The sequence below is a fragment of the Opisthorchis viverrini genome, assembly GCF_000715545.1.
Source record: "Opisthorchis viverrini unplaced genomic scaffold opera_v5_100, whole genome shotgun sequence".
Classification (NCBI taxonomy): domain Eukaryota; kingdom Metazoa; phylum Platyhelminthes; class Trematoda; order Opisthorchiida; family Opisthorchiidae; genus Opisthorchis; species Opisthorchis viverrini.
The window spans coordinates 968,567-982,884 of NW_008751756.1; the positions used below are offsets into that span (position 1 = coordinate 968,567).

The 14,318-nt window shown below is 43.6% G+C and overlaps 1 protein-coding gene across 1 annotated transcript in view; it reads left to right on the forward strand.

Annotated features, from left to right (window-relative positions):
* Positions 1-14,279, forward strand: part of T265_05362 (hypothetical protein) — a gene marked incomplete at both ends in the record, with an annotated part of 39,479 nt that extends 25,200 nt beyond the window's left edge. The window contains 3 exons of the mRNA XM_009170353.1: positions 1,211-1,236; positions 11,279-11,426; positions 14,038-14,279. Coding sequence (XP_009168617.1) covers positions 1,211-1,236; positions 11,279-11,426; positions 14,038-14,091 — 228 coding nt within the window. The remainder of the gene's footprint in view (positions 1-1,210; positions 1,237-11,278; positions 11,427-14,037) is intronic.
* Positions 14,280-14,318: the final 39 nt, after the last annotated feature.

Consider the following 14,318-nt stretch of genomic DNA (forward strand, 5'->3'; position numbering starts at 1 on the left):
AAGTTACAAAAGACGGATCGCTTCAGAGTTTACCCAACACACTTCCACCATATACACTTGTGTCTTAGGACCAGGTGGATTGGCTTAATTACAGAGTTCGAGCTCAATTGCATACCAACCTAGCTTTCACAAGAGACTCACACGAACCCCAGATGCATCTTTCGTTTAAGTTGTTCTTCTTCAGTATATCCAATTTCCCGACCGACCTGTTGGAATCTTGTGTGGCCGCCCGGAGTTTGGCAGGATCACTCTAACAGTGACAGATCATAATGTGACTTGGATTTAAGAATGACACCAGTGAAAACACGTTCGCATGCATGCTACACGGGCAGGTTGACCCGGGATGAGTTCGTACTTGCCATTCGCGCCTCACCCAGCACGAGTAGACGCCATGTACAATCTTGGTCGTGCGCTGATTGCTATCTGGTGGTCGATCTATCCGATTTCTTGGCTTACGATTTTGCGCCACCTCTTCACCCAGGAAGTGATTCTCGTTTCCCTTTGTCTAAGTTAAACTTTCCAACTGCAGCTGAAGTTGAAATATAGGTTAGTTTGAAGGTGGTGTTTATAAGAAAGCGTTCAGCTGTAGCACCCTTCCGGTGCCTAGCTGCCATGCCACCTGAAGGGAGCACGAGTGCTGGGATACTGCCAGGTTGCCAAAGCCCATATAGGGGAAGTCGAGAGGCAGAGGTCGGGTTCGAACCACGGACCTTCCAGTTAGTAGATTCGCGCTCTAACCACCTGAGCCATCTCGCCCCGCCACCTGAGCGATCCCGCCCCACCACCTGAGTCTGTTGGTGTTTATAGGTCTGAAACAATCACTTTTGAAGCTGATCCTCACCGAACGAACCGGAAAGTCGCTGAGGCAGCAACTAGGAATGCCATTCACACTCATGTCACTTTGGCCAGTTTCTTGTAGAACAATGAAAACAAGGATATAATGGTCCGAATTCGACCGAATGTTTAAGTGTACGGTTGTGGAGTGGTGTTAGGCACAATCTATTTCAACCTTTTATCAAGAGCATTTCCCCCATCACAAAACCATTGGCCGGTCCCGTGAGTGTCCTTTCTAAGGAGAAATCACCCATGCCAAATGTTTTACTTGCGAACAATTATCATCGATTCAGTGACTTACATGTTTTCTATCTTTGGATTTACCCCCGCTTCGAACGGTGGACTGAAATGTGGTCTATTACAACCGTTGTTACAGGACCCTGTCGAAGCTATGCTGAACGAGTAAGTTGCTACATAAATATTGCAGCGCTGAGCTGTCAGTAATTCGTACTTCGGTTTTCCACTCTGGCATGTCTCAACTGCCATTATTTTGAACACATGAAAGAGTATGCTTGTTCTATACACTATTAACATCTCGAGCAAATGACCAGAACTTCAAAATTATCGAACACATGCGGTGAAATGATGTGTTACGCAAGGCTCGATCGGATGGGTTTAGATAGCTGATGGTCCTTACAAAATCTTCACATAATCCCCAGGAAACTGAACAAAATTCAACCATTGGGTTGATAACTGCTTCGTTTCATCGCCGTAAATGTGAATTCTAATGCGGTAGACAGTCCACTTGGATGTGGAGGTTCCGTTGTCTGATGAAACATCTTTGTTTGCCATCAGGGCTGGTACCAGTTATCAGTGTAAGTCAATCATACGATCGTGTGAACACGATCAAAATCAGCAATAGATATGGCTGTTAGCCCAGCTGTTCACGAGATGATTTGCCACACTCTATCGACCGAGGACACAATGTAAACTGAAGTTATGTGCGGGCCAGTAATTCTCATTCAGTACTGCCAAAGCATTACCGTTCATCTTGGTCGTTTCACTGTGAAAACAGACGTCATCTAAGGACACGATGGACTGGAATGGGGTTTATTGATATAAATAGACTGCATGATGTACAACTGCCTAACAAGAGAAAACTATCGTGATGTATGCAGCGAAGAGATTATATTTTACTATAAAGCAGAAGTCACCGGTATTGAGAGACATTTCAAAACACTTTGTCGACTTCATCAGGACAGTCCTAAGGCATAATTTGCGAGGTGATAAAAAATACTCTGCTCAGTCACCGAGACATCATGATATAATTTCTGTACTTGGTATGATACTTGTGAGGTTACTGATAACTGACAACCCATAGCTCTTTTCAAAAATCTTAGGGCCCATCAAGTGGGCTTAGTCCCGAGCTCTCGTCTCCATGTGTTCTGCCTCAACACTAAATTGTACAGGACTGGCGAACCACACCTCCTTTGTGTTAACTAAAGACTCAACTGAGCCCCAGCTGTATCTTCTTCCAGTGAATGTCCTAAAAACGGACCGGCTCATGTTTCGGTTAAAACGGCCTTCCAGAGGTTGTTCTTGACGGAACATACTACTACGCCAACCTGGTGAGCCACAGAATGGGCGAAACCTGTAGCGGGGCGCCGAAGAGTTTTCAGCGACCCTATGGGTGGTGCGTTGTGGAGATTATTATTTGAAATATCCGGCATCATAGATAAGAATTAAAGTGTAATAAGCATATCGCATGTAGAGAGGTGCATGAGAAATACAGTCGGAGATATGTATCTCATTCTTTGCCAGAAGAATAGCAGCTTGGCATGAAATTATTGGGCTATCGGCCGTCCATTTGGCTGTAGCGGTTCTCTTGTATTCAGAACGAATGTTTATTTTGCTAAAGAAAGCAAGATTCCTCAATCATAATGGTGGAATTCAATGCAAATTAGTCTGAGTTAATACTAGCTTTACTAAAAAAAAATGGTTGATTGTCTCCACATGTTTAATTTTGCTTCCTACAATCAAGTACAAAATTAGATTGAGGAACATTTACGCGTGTGACCGAGCTGACGAGCTTGAAAAGGAGCAAAACCGACAATGGACTGATCTGCATTTCCATCAACTTTATGGGCGGTGTCTCACCAAGGATGATGATTAGCAGTTTCGCATGATGAGATATTGCTAAAAGAAGATTTAGAGTCAAGGCGGGGCATTTTTTATGAAATATTCATCAAACATTCAAGGGGATCCTTTAACCACGGTTGAGTTAACGCCTTCTGAGTTAGGTCCACAATAACTGTCAGTAACCAACGGATTTAGGGCAGGCACAGTTTTTTTTTGGTTTGAAATCGATTTTACTGGTATGTCGCTTTTTTGTGAACCTCTTATTTGAGGTGTTTGGGTTCAGTCGAGTTTGTATTTGGCCTGTGGAAAAACATTACGCATCTTAACTAGCTTCAGATATGTTGCCACGTTTCCGTACCAAAGGTATGTTGTTTCGGAAGTATGTCTACTCTGGATTCCCCTGTATCAGTAAGGCTGCCAGCCACTCCGAAGATATAATCCGTCTTGTCTACTACGAGCACTTCCGTTATTTTGTCTGGTTCTGGTAGTAAGACCAGGTTGTCCATCGCGTGTAACTCCTTCATTGTTTTCTAGTGTCTAGGTTTTAGACAGACACTCGCGTAGTATCAAGTAGCATCTAATATGCGCTATTCATGAACATGGTGACTTGAAGTGATAACATAACGTAAATCATACTGTCAGAACAGTATAAACAAGAGATGTAGTAGAGAAACCAGTATAATGAAAACGACCGTCCTTCGCCTATTAATTTCTGGATGTTTTTTTGTCCGGTAAGCTAGTCCGAAAAACATATCCATAACTCCAACAAGTAGTCTTCAAACCCGCTTTTTCGTGCAGTATATGTGGGCTCAGACGGTTTGTGCATTAGCGCTCTAGTTGTAACAAACTTGACTTGCGTATCAGAAAGTGACAAGAACTAATAAATGCCTGTTTAACCAGAATGACGATGAGTACAGTAGTTAGGTGCATCTGGATAAGCAAAGCGAAAAGTGGAATAAGCCAAAAAGTTACTTGTCGTTTGCGGACAGCTGTTTAGAGTCCCTGGGTGAAGTTGCGGACCTGTTTTCTCTGCAGTGTAGCTGCTACATGCGTGCTCTTTAGTTGTCCGTGGAAATCGGTTGACTCCTTGTCCTGTGCGCGTGTTTGTGGTGGACCAAGTTGCATACCTATTAATCGGGTGCACATGGCTTGTTTCGACTCACACCAGACCGCACAGACACTCAAAGGTCAAATGAGCCGTGATTGCGTGGCGTGATTTGTGCGTGTAGGACGAAAAACGAATTTCGTGGTCTAGTCAGCGACTGTTTGAACTGTCTCATCGAGTATGTGAGTGAACCGGACTGCCTAGCTAAATTTCACCTGTCCTTGTGCCCTGGGTTTATGCCGTGTTAGGATTGCAAAGGTTACTGGACCAGTCCCGCGGATAGGATCTTACTCTAAAGCGACGGTGATATCCGAAGGTGCGGATGGTTTTCCTTAAGGAAATAGGGATTTTTCGAACTAAATCCCCACGCTTCCCTTCTCCTTCCACTCTTTATTAAGGCTTTCTTCCCTTATGGTTGTACAGTAAATAAGGACCAGCATTTACTACTGATGAATTGCTGTCAGTAATGACGATGAAGTCGTCCTCTGGGGAAATGTGGAACTGTTAGGATCAGCTGTGATTTGTGCGAAAAATTCGACGCACGCTCTAGAACGAACAAAAGCCACCTCCTACTGCTCAGTAAACATGAATCACATGACGTCAGAGTTTATTTTACTCTTTAAGAGCTAGGATAGTTAGAAGATGCAGACCATGTCCAACAACTTATTAATAATGAAGTTGAAAGTGTTAATTAGTCGCCACTTCACCTTATCTGAACTGTAGAAGTCTACTCAACTGGCTTTGAAAACCCTGGTGCATACAGTGTGTTCTGGAGAACCCCGTTTCATTATGAGCTAATCTGTAGTTGTTTGGACTTCGGTTACGTAACATCAGACCAGGTGGCTAATCTGGATGTTGTATAGGGCTTATTGATGGAGTTAGTTGCGGTTACGTAACCGAAACCTAAAGGTTCTATGAATCAGTTAAACTTTAACAACCCTATCATTGAAGCCACAATACAAAACAACCTGCCTACAACCAAAGCAGCAATGAAATATTGGAACGCAGCCAAACCAATTTTGAGACAACACAAGCTGCTGTCTCGCCCCAATTTGACTTGTGAGCACAAGCTCTGTTAGTATTAGTTGATCAATATCGTCTCCGTGAACGCTAGGAATATCATACTAATATTGCACAGTAGAACACTAAAAGCCTCTTTGGGATCGTCCGTGACCTGCAGTTAGCTTGAGACTGATCAGTTGAGTTTCCGAGGTTCAGTATGTGGTCCAACGTTTGGTCACGATCAATCACCTGACTCAAACAGCGTTTACCTGACCTCCTGTCTGTCCCGTCAGCGCAAGTTCCAAGGCCAAAGCAAATGAAAACGTACGCATGAGGCAGTGGTGCTAGGTGTATTACGCTTTTGAATCGAGGACTGGTTTGCCTCGGTAAGGAGGCCAGCATTAGCTGAACTCCTAGATTCGTACGACTACCATTGTCTTGTAGTTTGTGCATTGTTTCCAGAGCCAAATTATCCCCTCTAAACTGTAACATGGGGAAATCTTCGTTCTTGTGGAGTAGAGTACAGTTTAGTTTGTCGCTTACCATGGACAATGTTAAGTTTCTTATGATAGCCGTTCGAGAGTATGGACCTCATTTGGAATTTCATTCGGATGTAACTGAAGTCCGAGGATACCATACACGCAGGCTCTTTATTATTCTCAGTTCAGCGTTTTCTTCCTCGTGAAATTAAATTTTTGGGTACTTCCCGGTTCATATGAGCTTATGACACACTGAATGTCAGTCAGAAGTACAATTAAGGAGTCTAATTGTAAAAATATACATAACGCGATGTTATTTTTCCAAGTATGATGTGACTTATCCACGTGATTTTCATTGAAGTAGTTACAGTGAGAACGGCCTGCAGAGATCAACATATCATCTGTAAAGGATTTGGAAATTGTTGTACTGAAAGTGTGTTTACAACTAACGTTCGGTCATTCTTGAATAAACGCATGCTAATATCGACTCGAGCGAGGTAACTACTGCCAAGCCGTCCATCAGCTTATATGCTTCACCTTTTAATCACCAACTCAACAAACATACCACGAATATTTCTCGGGATGACCATCGTCAAGTTGCAACAACTCATATCGGGTGGTTGCTTCAAACTCGACTCGCTCAAAGACAAAATCGTTTCCAAACCAACGGCTTTAACCGTGGAAGTTGTGTCAATTAGAATCCAAATGTGGAACGAGAAACTTCATCCCGTTCCTAGTTATGGACGTATCATCCGTTCACCATAGTCTATTGGAGTTCACCCTGTTTTGGTTGTTAGTCAGATAAATCTAAATAATGATTCATTATTGAGACGCTCCTTTTACCTATAATGTTTCTTAGAGGGTGTCTCTTCCACATCGAAAATGTTGCGTTCCGTTTAAAATGCTTTCCAGGGTGTTAGGCTTTTTGGTTAGACTAGGAATGGATGGGTATGCCTCGTAAGATTCTAGAAGGAGCACTTCTTCACGGAATCGTTGGATTAAAGTACGGTTGGAATGATCAAACCAGCTACTCCATGCCTAGCATTCTTTTGGTACAGTTAGTTTACATTATTCATGAGGAGTTCGAAAAGATAACTCTCAACACACCCAATGGTTCCTCTGGAAAGTTTCAAAGGGAGTATGAGGAGTGAATTAAGAGCACAGGTCTGATTTGCCTATAGTAGGCTATTGCGCAGTTGTCCTGATTCGGAAAATGGGCGAACCGAGACATGCATTTTCTGACACTCGATGCTTCCGAACCATTGTGTAGGCTGGCAGAAGACGAAGGTTGTCAGAAAAACGGACGCTTACGGATGAGCTTGGTACTGTAAATAAAAACCACAACCAGCAACACACATAAGGTAGTCTGGTCAAGTAATACGAACATCAGTTTGTTAAATAAATAGGTTGTTTTCATAAAGGAAACTACTCATAAAGCTGCTAAAAACTTTTCGACTGCCCACGACCGGTTTCGCCCTTCTTAGAGCTCATCAGGTAGGCGCAGTCCCCGAGTTTCCGTCAACCTTATGTTATACTTGAACCTAAATTGAACTGTTTTGCAAACTAATTTGGTTTTTCAGGGGACTCGCCTGGAACCCAGCTGAATCTCTCGTTTTTGATTTCTCCGGGTCTCAAGTAGAACATAAGGTGACGGAAACTAGGGGACTGCACGTACCTGATGAGCCCCAAGAAGGGCGAAACCGGTCGTGGGCTGTTGGCGAATTTTCAGCAACCTTATGAGTAGTGCATTGTGGAAACCAATTTTCTTCAGATGCCTGAGCCTGCGTATGAACCACTACCACACGGATAGACATACCGTAGGGACTGAGACGTCATTTCAATGAGCAGAGAGGTGGCACATGTATTCACCTACACCGAATTATCCTAGCAATGAAAAGTATTTCGGTTTATGCGGCACATCGCTAGACTGCTTTGTACTACTTAGTTTGAGTTTTCGGCTTGCATATCAAAGGATGGTTTTTCCGACTATACAAATTTCGTGGATGCAACACAAGCTCGCTGCGGCTATCTACAGATACCGGTGTTGGAGTGACGTTCTGGGTTCATTGCTTCTTCGGTGGTGAAACATGTTCAGACATGCAAAAGCTCGCACTACGAGAAGTCAAGGGTTTTAAAACCCGGATGTGTTTTCTGTTTTAGTTTGATGACAAGGTCAGATTAGGTTGTGACCAACCATACAAAAAACTTGTAACACACTAATCAGCGACTGTCGTAAGTTGTCTAACGCAGTTTAAGGTGCAAACGGGACAGAATGACAGGTCTGCATCCTTTGATGAAACTCAGATATATTCCAGAGTGAGAACACTGAAAATCCTAGCCAGACGGATAAATCAAGAAGAGTAACCAAATGTATTCTGTATTCAGGTGAGGATGCAAATCATTTGATTCTTATGAGACGACAGACCGTAAAAGTTAGACGGGATTGTTGACTGAATGGGGGTTGTAAAAAAGTCTTCATCCAAACTTCTAAGGCTCTATGGGAATCGCGACAGGTGTCGCAACCAAGTTGCCCCACCAAAAATCGGGTTTCGAGCTGTTTAGCACTATTTTTTGGTATTTGAAAACCCTGTGTACAAACGGCATTAAACAGAATCTCACAAATTTTGAGAAGCACCTAAAGATGAAAATTCTGTGAGCATACTAGATTTTTCAGTAAAATTCGCCCCCGACATTTACACGATGGTAGTAAGCGTCCAAAACTCGGCCCGGGGTTTACGGCATTCAGGGTCCTGGGAAGGGACTGACATTTCCAACAGTGAGGTGGTTCAGTGAACAAGTGGCGCTTGGATGAGTAAGGCACATGAAACTAGTGTATCGAATTTCCCGTTGCTTACCAGTTCAGTACAGGACGTTGCACCCACCATTGTGGTTTGCCTAGGACCTGAATCCATTAGTAAGTTTAGCTATATTGATTTGTCTTTGTGTACGGAACTTGAACCAGTCAGGAGTAGAACACGCATCAAAAGAATCAGGAGCATCTTGAAGGACGGAATCCTACCCGAGAAGTCACAAAAGATGAAAATGACCACGGGCTCTGAAAGGAGCAATCGTTCGGTGTAGGAAAAAGGGACAGAAATGGTTAGAGGAACAATTCAGTCACCAGATGACAAGCCCAGAGACAGTTTTTAGCCCTGCAGAGCTACCGGATAATGTTGTTCTGGATAGTGTATTCTACGACATGAGTGGATTCCAGAATTGTGGGATGAGTTTATTTGCCAGATAATTATTAGTTCAATGGTCCAATCGAATAAGTAGTTGAAAGACATTATCGATCGCTGGAATGCAGCATTAAAAACGTGCCTTGCGCCAAAATTTTCGTTTGTTGGGAAGGTACATCACTGTGTAATTCTCATAGCGTGAAGGCATAAATGTAAACCGAAACCTATGATTTTGCGATGCCGGACAAAATCGATGTTCGCCTCCTGGCAGTCGCCATAATTGATTGCCTGTCTGTCTTACTGCCTCAAATGCATACAATCATTGGCTGAGCGAGTACAAGAGAGCTGTCTTGCCTGTCGTTCTAATCTCACGTCTTCACATGCGGACATAGGGGCGTTTGAGTCACAGCTGGACTGGAGGTTGCACGGTTTTCATGGCAAATCTACCAGTTTTCAATTCAAACCTACCGTTTGTCAGGGTTCAGGGACACAGAATACCCTCACTGACACTTTATATAGGGGACGGAAACCGGGCCTCTTAAGTAAAACCTTAGAATATACTTCTAGTGATGTGAACAACCACGGTTCAGTACATTTTGAAGATAAGACTTACGGATAACCAGTTCATAGTGCTTTTTCTCGAAATCTTGATAGTAGAGTGGTAGCCCAGCATGAAGTACAGAATCAACAACCCTCACCTCCTTCATGTTCCAAATGGTGTATCAACTCAAAAGCATACTAGGGAACCATTAATATTACCTTTAACAGACCTTTATCACACGTACCAGGAATGGCACCTTCAACAGGGGTAATTCTTGATATGGTTATACTTTTGGGAGCAGCAAGCACGATACCAACATGGTAGCGATTCGCTGATCACACTCCGTCAGATTGTAGAACAACGACATACGTATAAAAGACACAAGTAGTAATCCTGGATTTCCAAAAGCACGTTTAATTAAGTTGACCGATCTGTTCCTCTTAATACGCTTGCCCAGCAAGGAATACACCGAGAGTTTGCGAACATAATAGGTTCATCGTATTTTCAGACTCCTGACCGAGTTGTATCATACGGACAACTCTCCAAAACCTTCCGAAATGAAAGCCGTAACCGTCAAAGTTGTCCAATTTCTCCATTCCTTTGTGATTTCACGTCCAACAAGATATTGAGATACACACCGGAAGGTGTTTAAAACGCTGGTTTTCAAATAACTGCCGACAAATTACTTGTCGGTCTGGAATATGCACAGGAAATCATTCTCTTCTTCAGAGAGAAGGCGCAGGTAATGTTGGATGAACTGACAGAAGTCCTTCGGCATGACCTTTGCATCCATAAATTTTAAGATCACGCTCCGGGGCATGCACTCAGTGAACACGCCACTTACAATCCGGGGAGATGCACTCGAAGTTATGGAGCGTTTTACGTATCTTGAAGGTCTTATTAGTTCCGACTGTAGTGCGACAGATAAGGTCAGTGCACGAATCCGCAAGGCTCTGGTACGGGTTGCTAATTTGTGATACCCATGACGTCAAACTGGTGTATCCCTGAATCTCGAGGGACGTGCGTATCAAGCTACAGTGCGGGGCTGTTTTGTTGTATGGCCGAGACTTGGCCTGTTAGAGCAGTGGAACTGATATGTCTTGAGGTGTTCGACAACCGTTGTCTCAGAACCAGAGCTTGTGTGGTTTGGTGTCGGAGAATCCGTAACGATGCAATCAGAAAGCGAATCTGCGGTAGTGCAGGGACTCCCATTGAAGAATGTGCCCAGCACCAGAAGCTGCATTGGATGGGGGTATGCCGAACCATCATTTACCGAAAAGTGCTGTTTTCTGTGTCCAATTAAGAGTAGCGGAAGCAGAGAAGTGGCCAACCCTTGACATGGCAGATAGGTACGAAAGAAATTACGAAACGTTTAGATGCAGTCGCCTTCCAGGATAGGGACCGCCTGGTTGGAGACACTATAGGATTTGGCCGCTAATCGATGTTAGTGGCATTCTTGTTGTCAGTTTCTATCCAGAATGAATGAGCGTCTGGAGGTATAGACACCTCGGAATGATTGTAGTAAGCCGGCGCTAAGTCCCTTCCCTGACCACTTTTATTCTTTACTTTACAATATGGCTTCCAAATTAACTATAGTTCTGCGGCAGCGAAGCATCAGCGCTCACCGTTGATTTCAAACTGTTGATGATGATGGACTTGTGGAAACCAAATTCACTACCCCAGCTGATATGTACAAGCAGCCTTGCTCCGTATGTAGAGTATTCCTTCACGTTGATTATTCGTTCAACACAGACGAAATCGAAGAAAGATTACTGTACACGATACTTTCTCACCAAGTTCACTTAGACTTATGGTTAAGGGCAGAATAACCCGCATCCGGAGCGGAGGGCTGATGGGTTTGATCCCTGAAAGTGACCAAATTTAAGCAGAACTAACCAACCAACCCATTCACAATGGGCATTAGACTTGGCTACGGTTATAAACTGGTAATTAGCACTAAAATGGGGGTGTCAAATCAACAGACGGTACCACTGAACCTAGAAATGTTCTTCGGAAGCCCATGACCGATTTTCATAAATCAATTTTGCTACTGTTGCAGACGGGACGCATTGGCAAACGAAGTGGCCAGCGCACAGCAGCGGCTGTCTAATTTACAGCAACAGGTAGAAAATGAATCACAGAAGGTCAATGCGAATAAGCTCCAAAACGAAGCTATGAAAAGCGCTACTTTTGTCGCGAACTGGCAGGTGAGTTCCTTGTGACCGGTGTTACTCTCCCATCCGAGGGTCCGAGCGGAAAGCAGTGACGTTAGGCTGTTGAAGCATCCCTACTGTTCCAATCACCCTAAACTCAAACCTGGAGGACTGCTTCATGTCCTTCCAACTTGCGCACCCGCATATTATCCATGGATAAAAGCTCACAGAAATATCAATACTCTCATTCGACAGCACGTGGATGAGTACACCGATTCTATTCAGCATACCACTTCACCCCGAGCTACGAAAAAGTACCCTTAAGCCAACCGAATCCCCCCTCACTTGACTTTTCAGTACTACGCACTCATCTGCCCACCGTAGCTTTTCTCTTAATATTGACTGAATGTATTCACTAAGCAGCTGCCACAGTCTCATGAAGATTCGTTTTAGGTGTTTGAGGGACTCGTAAATTCTCATTTGAACAGTTGCCCTCCTGTCCTGGCGTAGTTATTCTGGTGAGTCTACACCAAAGAGGGGAAGCACTGGACTCGAGTTTCGATTATATTAGAACCCATCAGCAGTGCCTATTCCATATCCGTGCCGGGCTTTGAGCCCCATGCGTCTGACATGTGAGACAAGAATATTACAACTACCCCACCAGTGCACATTGGATTCATCTGAATCTCCATGTTCAAACGGGCGAACGTGTTCCCGCTTGGGCGATTTGATTGATTTGTTCGCGTCAATCGGTTGACCCCCCCACCTGTCAGAACTCCCAAGTTGAGGAGCACGACAGACGCTTGAAACCTGCTTGGAAATTCATTTCAATACGAGGAACGTATGTAATAGCCACAGTTTCACAAATAGAACGATAAGCAATATCAATTCTGCTCATTTTTCTCCATTCCTATTCATTCTTGAAATTCCCGTTTCCAACCAGCCTCAAAAAAACAGTTGTCCCGCGGAACACATTCATCTGCACACCAATTTGGCTTTCACGAGACTCAACTGAATCCCAGCTAAATCACTCGCTTATGATATTATTGAACTGCACAAAATCCATTTCATGTTTCACTTGGTACAATATTCGAGACGGTGGTGGCTGCTTAGAGAATATATTCGGTCAATATTCGAGGAAGGACAGGCAGATGAATTAAAAATGGAGATACATTTGAGGGTAGAATTCTAGATCTTGTAAAATAGCTTCAGAAAGTAGGTGGTTTCCTAGAAACACCTACTGATCTCTAGTAGAGCTCACAACCCAAAACGGTTTGCCCAAGCAAGCCTGTTAGCAGCGAGGGCCCCAGAACACCTCTAAATGTTTCTCTAAGATAACAAATTAGTTTGAAATACAGATCGCAGGAAGACGAACGCATGAGAAAGTACGTTTCCATTAGGCGCAATCACAGTAACCGCTATTCATATTGAGGGGCACTATCATTGTCGCCCGAGGGTAACTGATGATTAACTGGACTTAGCATTGTTTCTAGCTTCGACCGGTGAGAAAATGGAGTAGAAAATGTGAACGAGGAATGTCCGTTATTACAAGGTTATAAGCTACAAAATGACTAGAAAGACAATGCTTTTATTGATTGCTCGTTCATGTCGCAAGCGTAACTGCCTATGCAAAGCCCGGTGAGCAACCTTGAATACTGCTCAATCGATAGGTAAAACCAATCGATCTGAATGCCTGACTTGAAACTTGAACTGCATATTAACGAAAAAATTCAGTGTACACATAAGACACGCGGAATTAGGCCATTGGAGTTAGATAGCGGAAACATTGTTCTTCATATAGGCAGAGGGGAATGACAGAAATATTATTAAACGCGGTGTTTTCCCCTGATAGACAGCAGCCCAGATGGCCAAAGGGGCGTTTTCACTGAAAGAAATTCACAGAAACCAAACATACCCAGCCCCATTGGCCAGCTATCATCATCATCATCATCGACAGCTATCAACTACGATGCCCGTATGCCAGTGTCACAGACTATAATGGTCTACTGTAAAGGCACCGTTGATTTGACAAGCATCAAACTGTCTGTTGTTGAAAACGAACGGCCTCTGCTCTAGTCCTAAGTGAGGATTAATTGACGAGGGAGAGCGCTCACAGCAGTCTGCGGTTGAGGTTGAAATCGAAAATCCACATGGGACAAAAACAGGTCAACCAAGGCGGGAGAGCAGTTACGTTTGTCACCAATCCATGGCCATTTTGACTTCGAGTTTGATGTTGATAACCTGGAGCTCCTCAAAAGCCCAGCCATCAACTGCCATATATTAACAACCACGCTTCGAGACATCCATAAAGTAGGTTCATTCCAACCAGGGTAAATCATAACTGTTTTGTACTCAAAACCAGCTCGCGCCGATGGTGGCCAGTTGGTTACCAATTATCATTACGATTTTTCCTGTCTTCTACATGGATCCTTATACAACATTATATATTGACCTCGTAATCACACAGTATGAAGAGGACAGTATTATAGTTCCATTGTAAACTGAATAGACCAGTAGCAAAAGTCCAAAATAGCTGAGTAGCTGACGAACGAAACGAAAAGCTTCGGGCGTCACTCTGTCATTTCACTTTAAGCTCCATGCTGTAGTAGGTCGAAACAAAGATAAACCCATTTGTAATTGTGAATCTATTTTATTCACCATGCAGGAGCTAGATGACGACGATTACGAGTTCGAAATGCCTCAAGACCCGAAAATCTGAACAGCAGCCAACGTTATAACCACATACAATCGCTAATGGTGACGCAAGCCATCAGACAGGACAGTCCGAGAAAGGAGAACTCTGTGGTCATGTCCATTTGCACGTGAGCATTTAATTTCCTATGGAAAATCATGTCCGCCAAGCATAGCTGACCATACTTGCCAAATCTAAGTGGTTCAATAATGAAAACTCTGTGAAATTTACTTGTTTTCCGACTCACACCATGG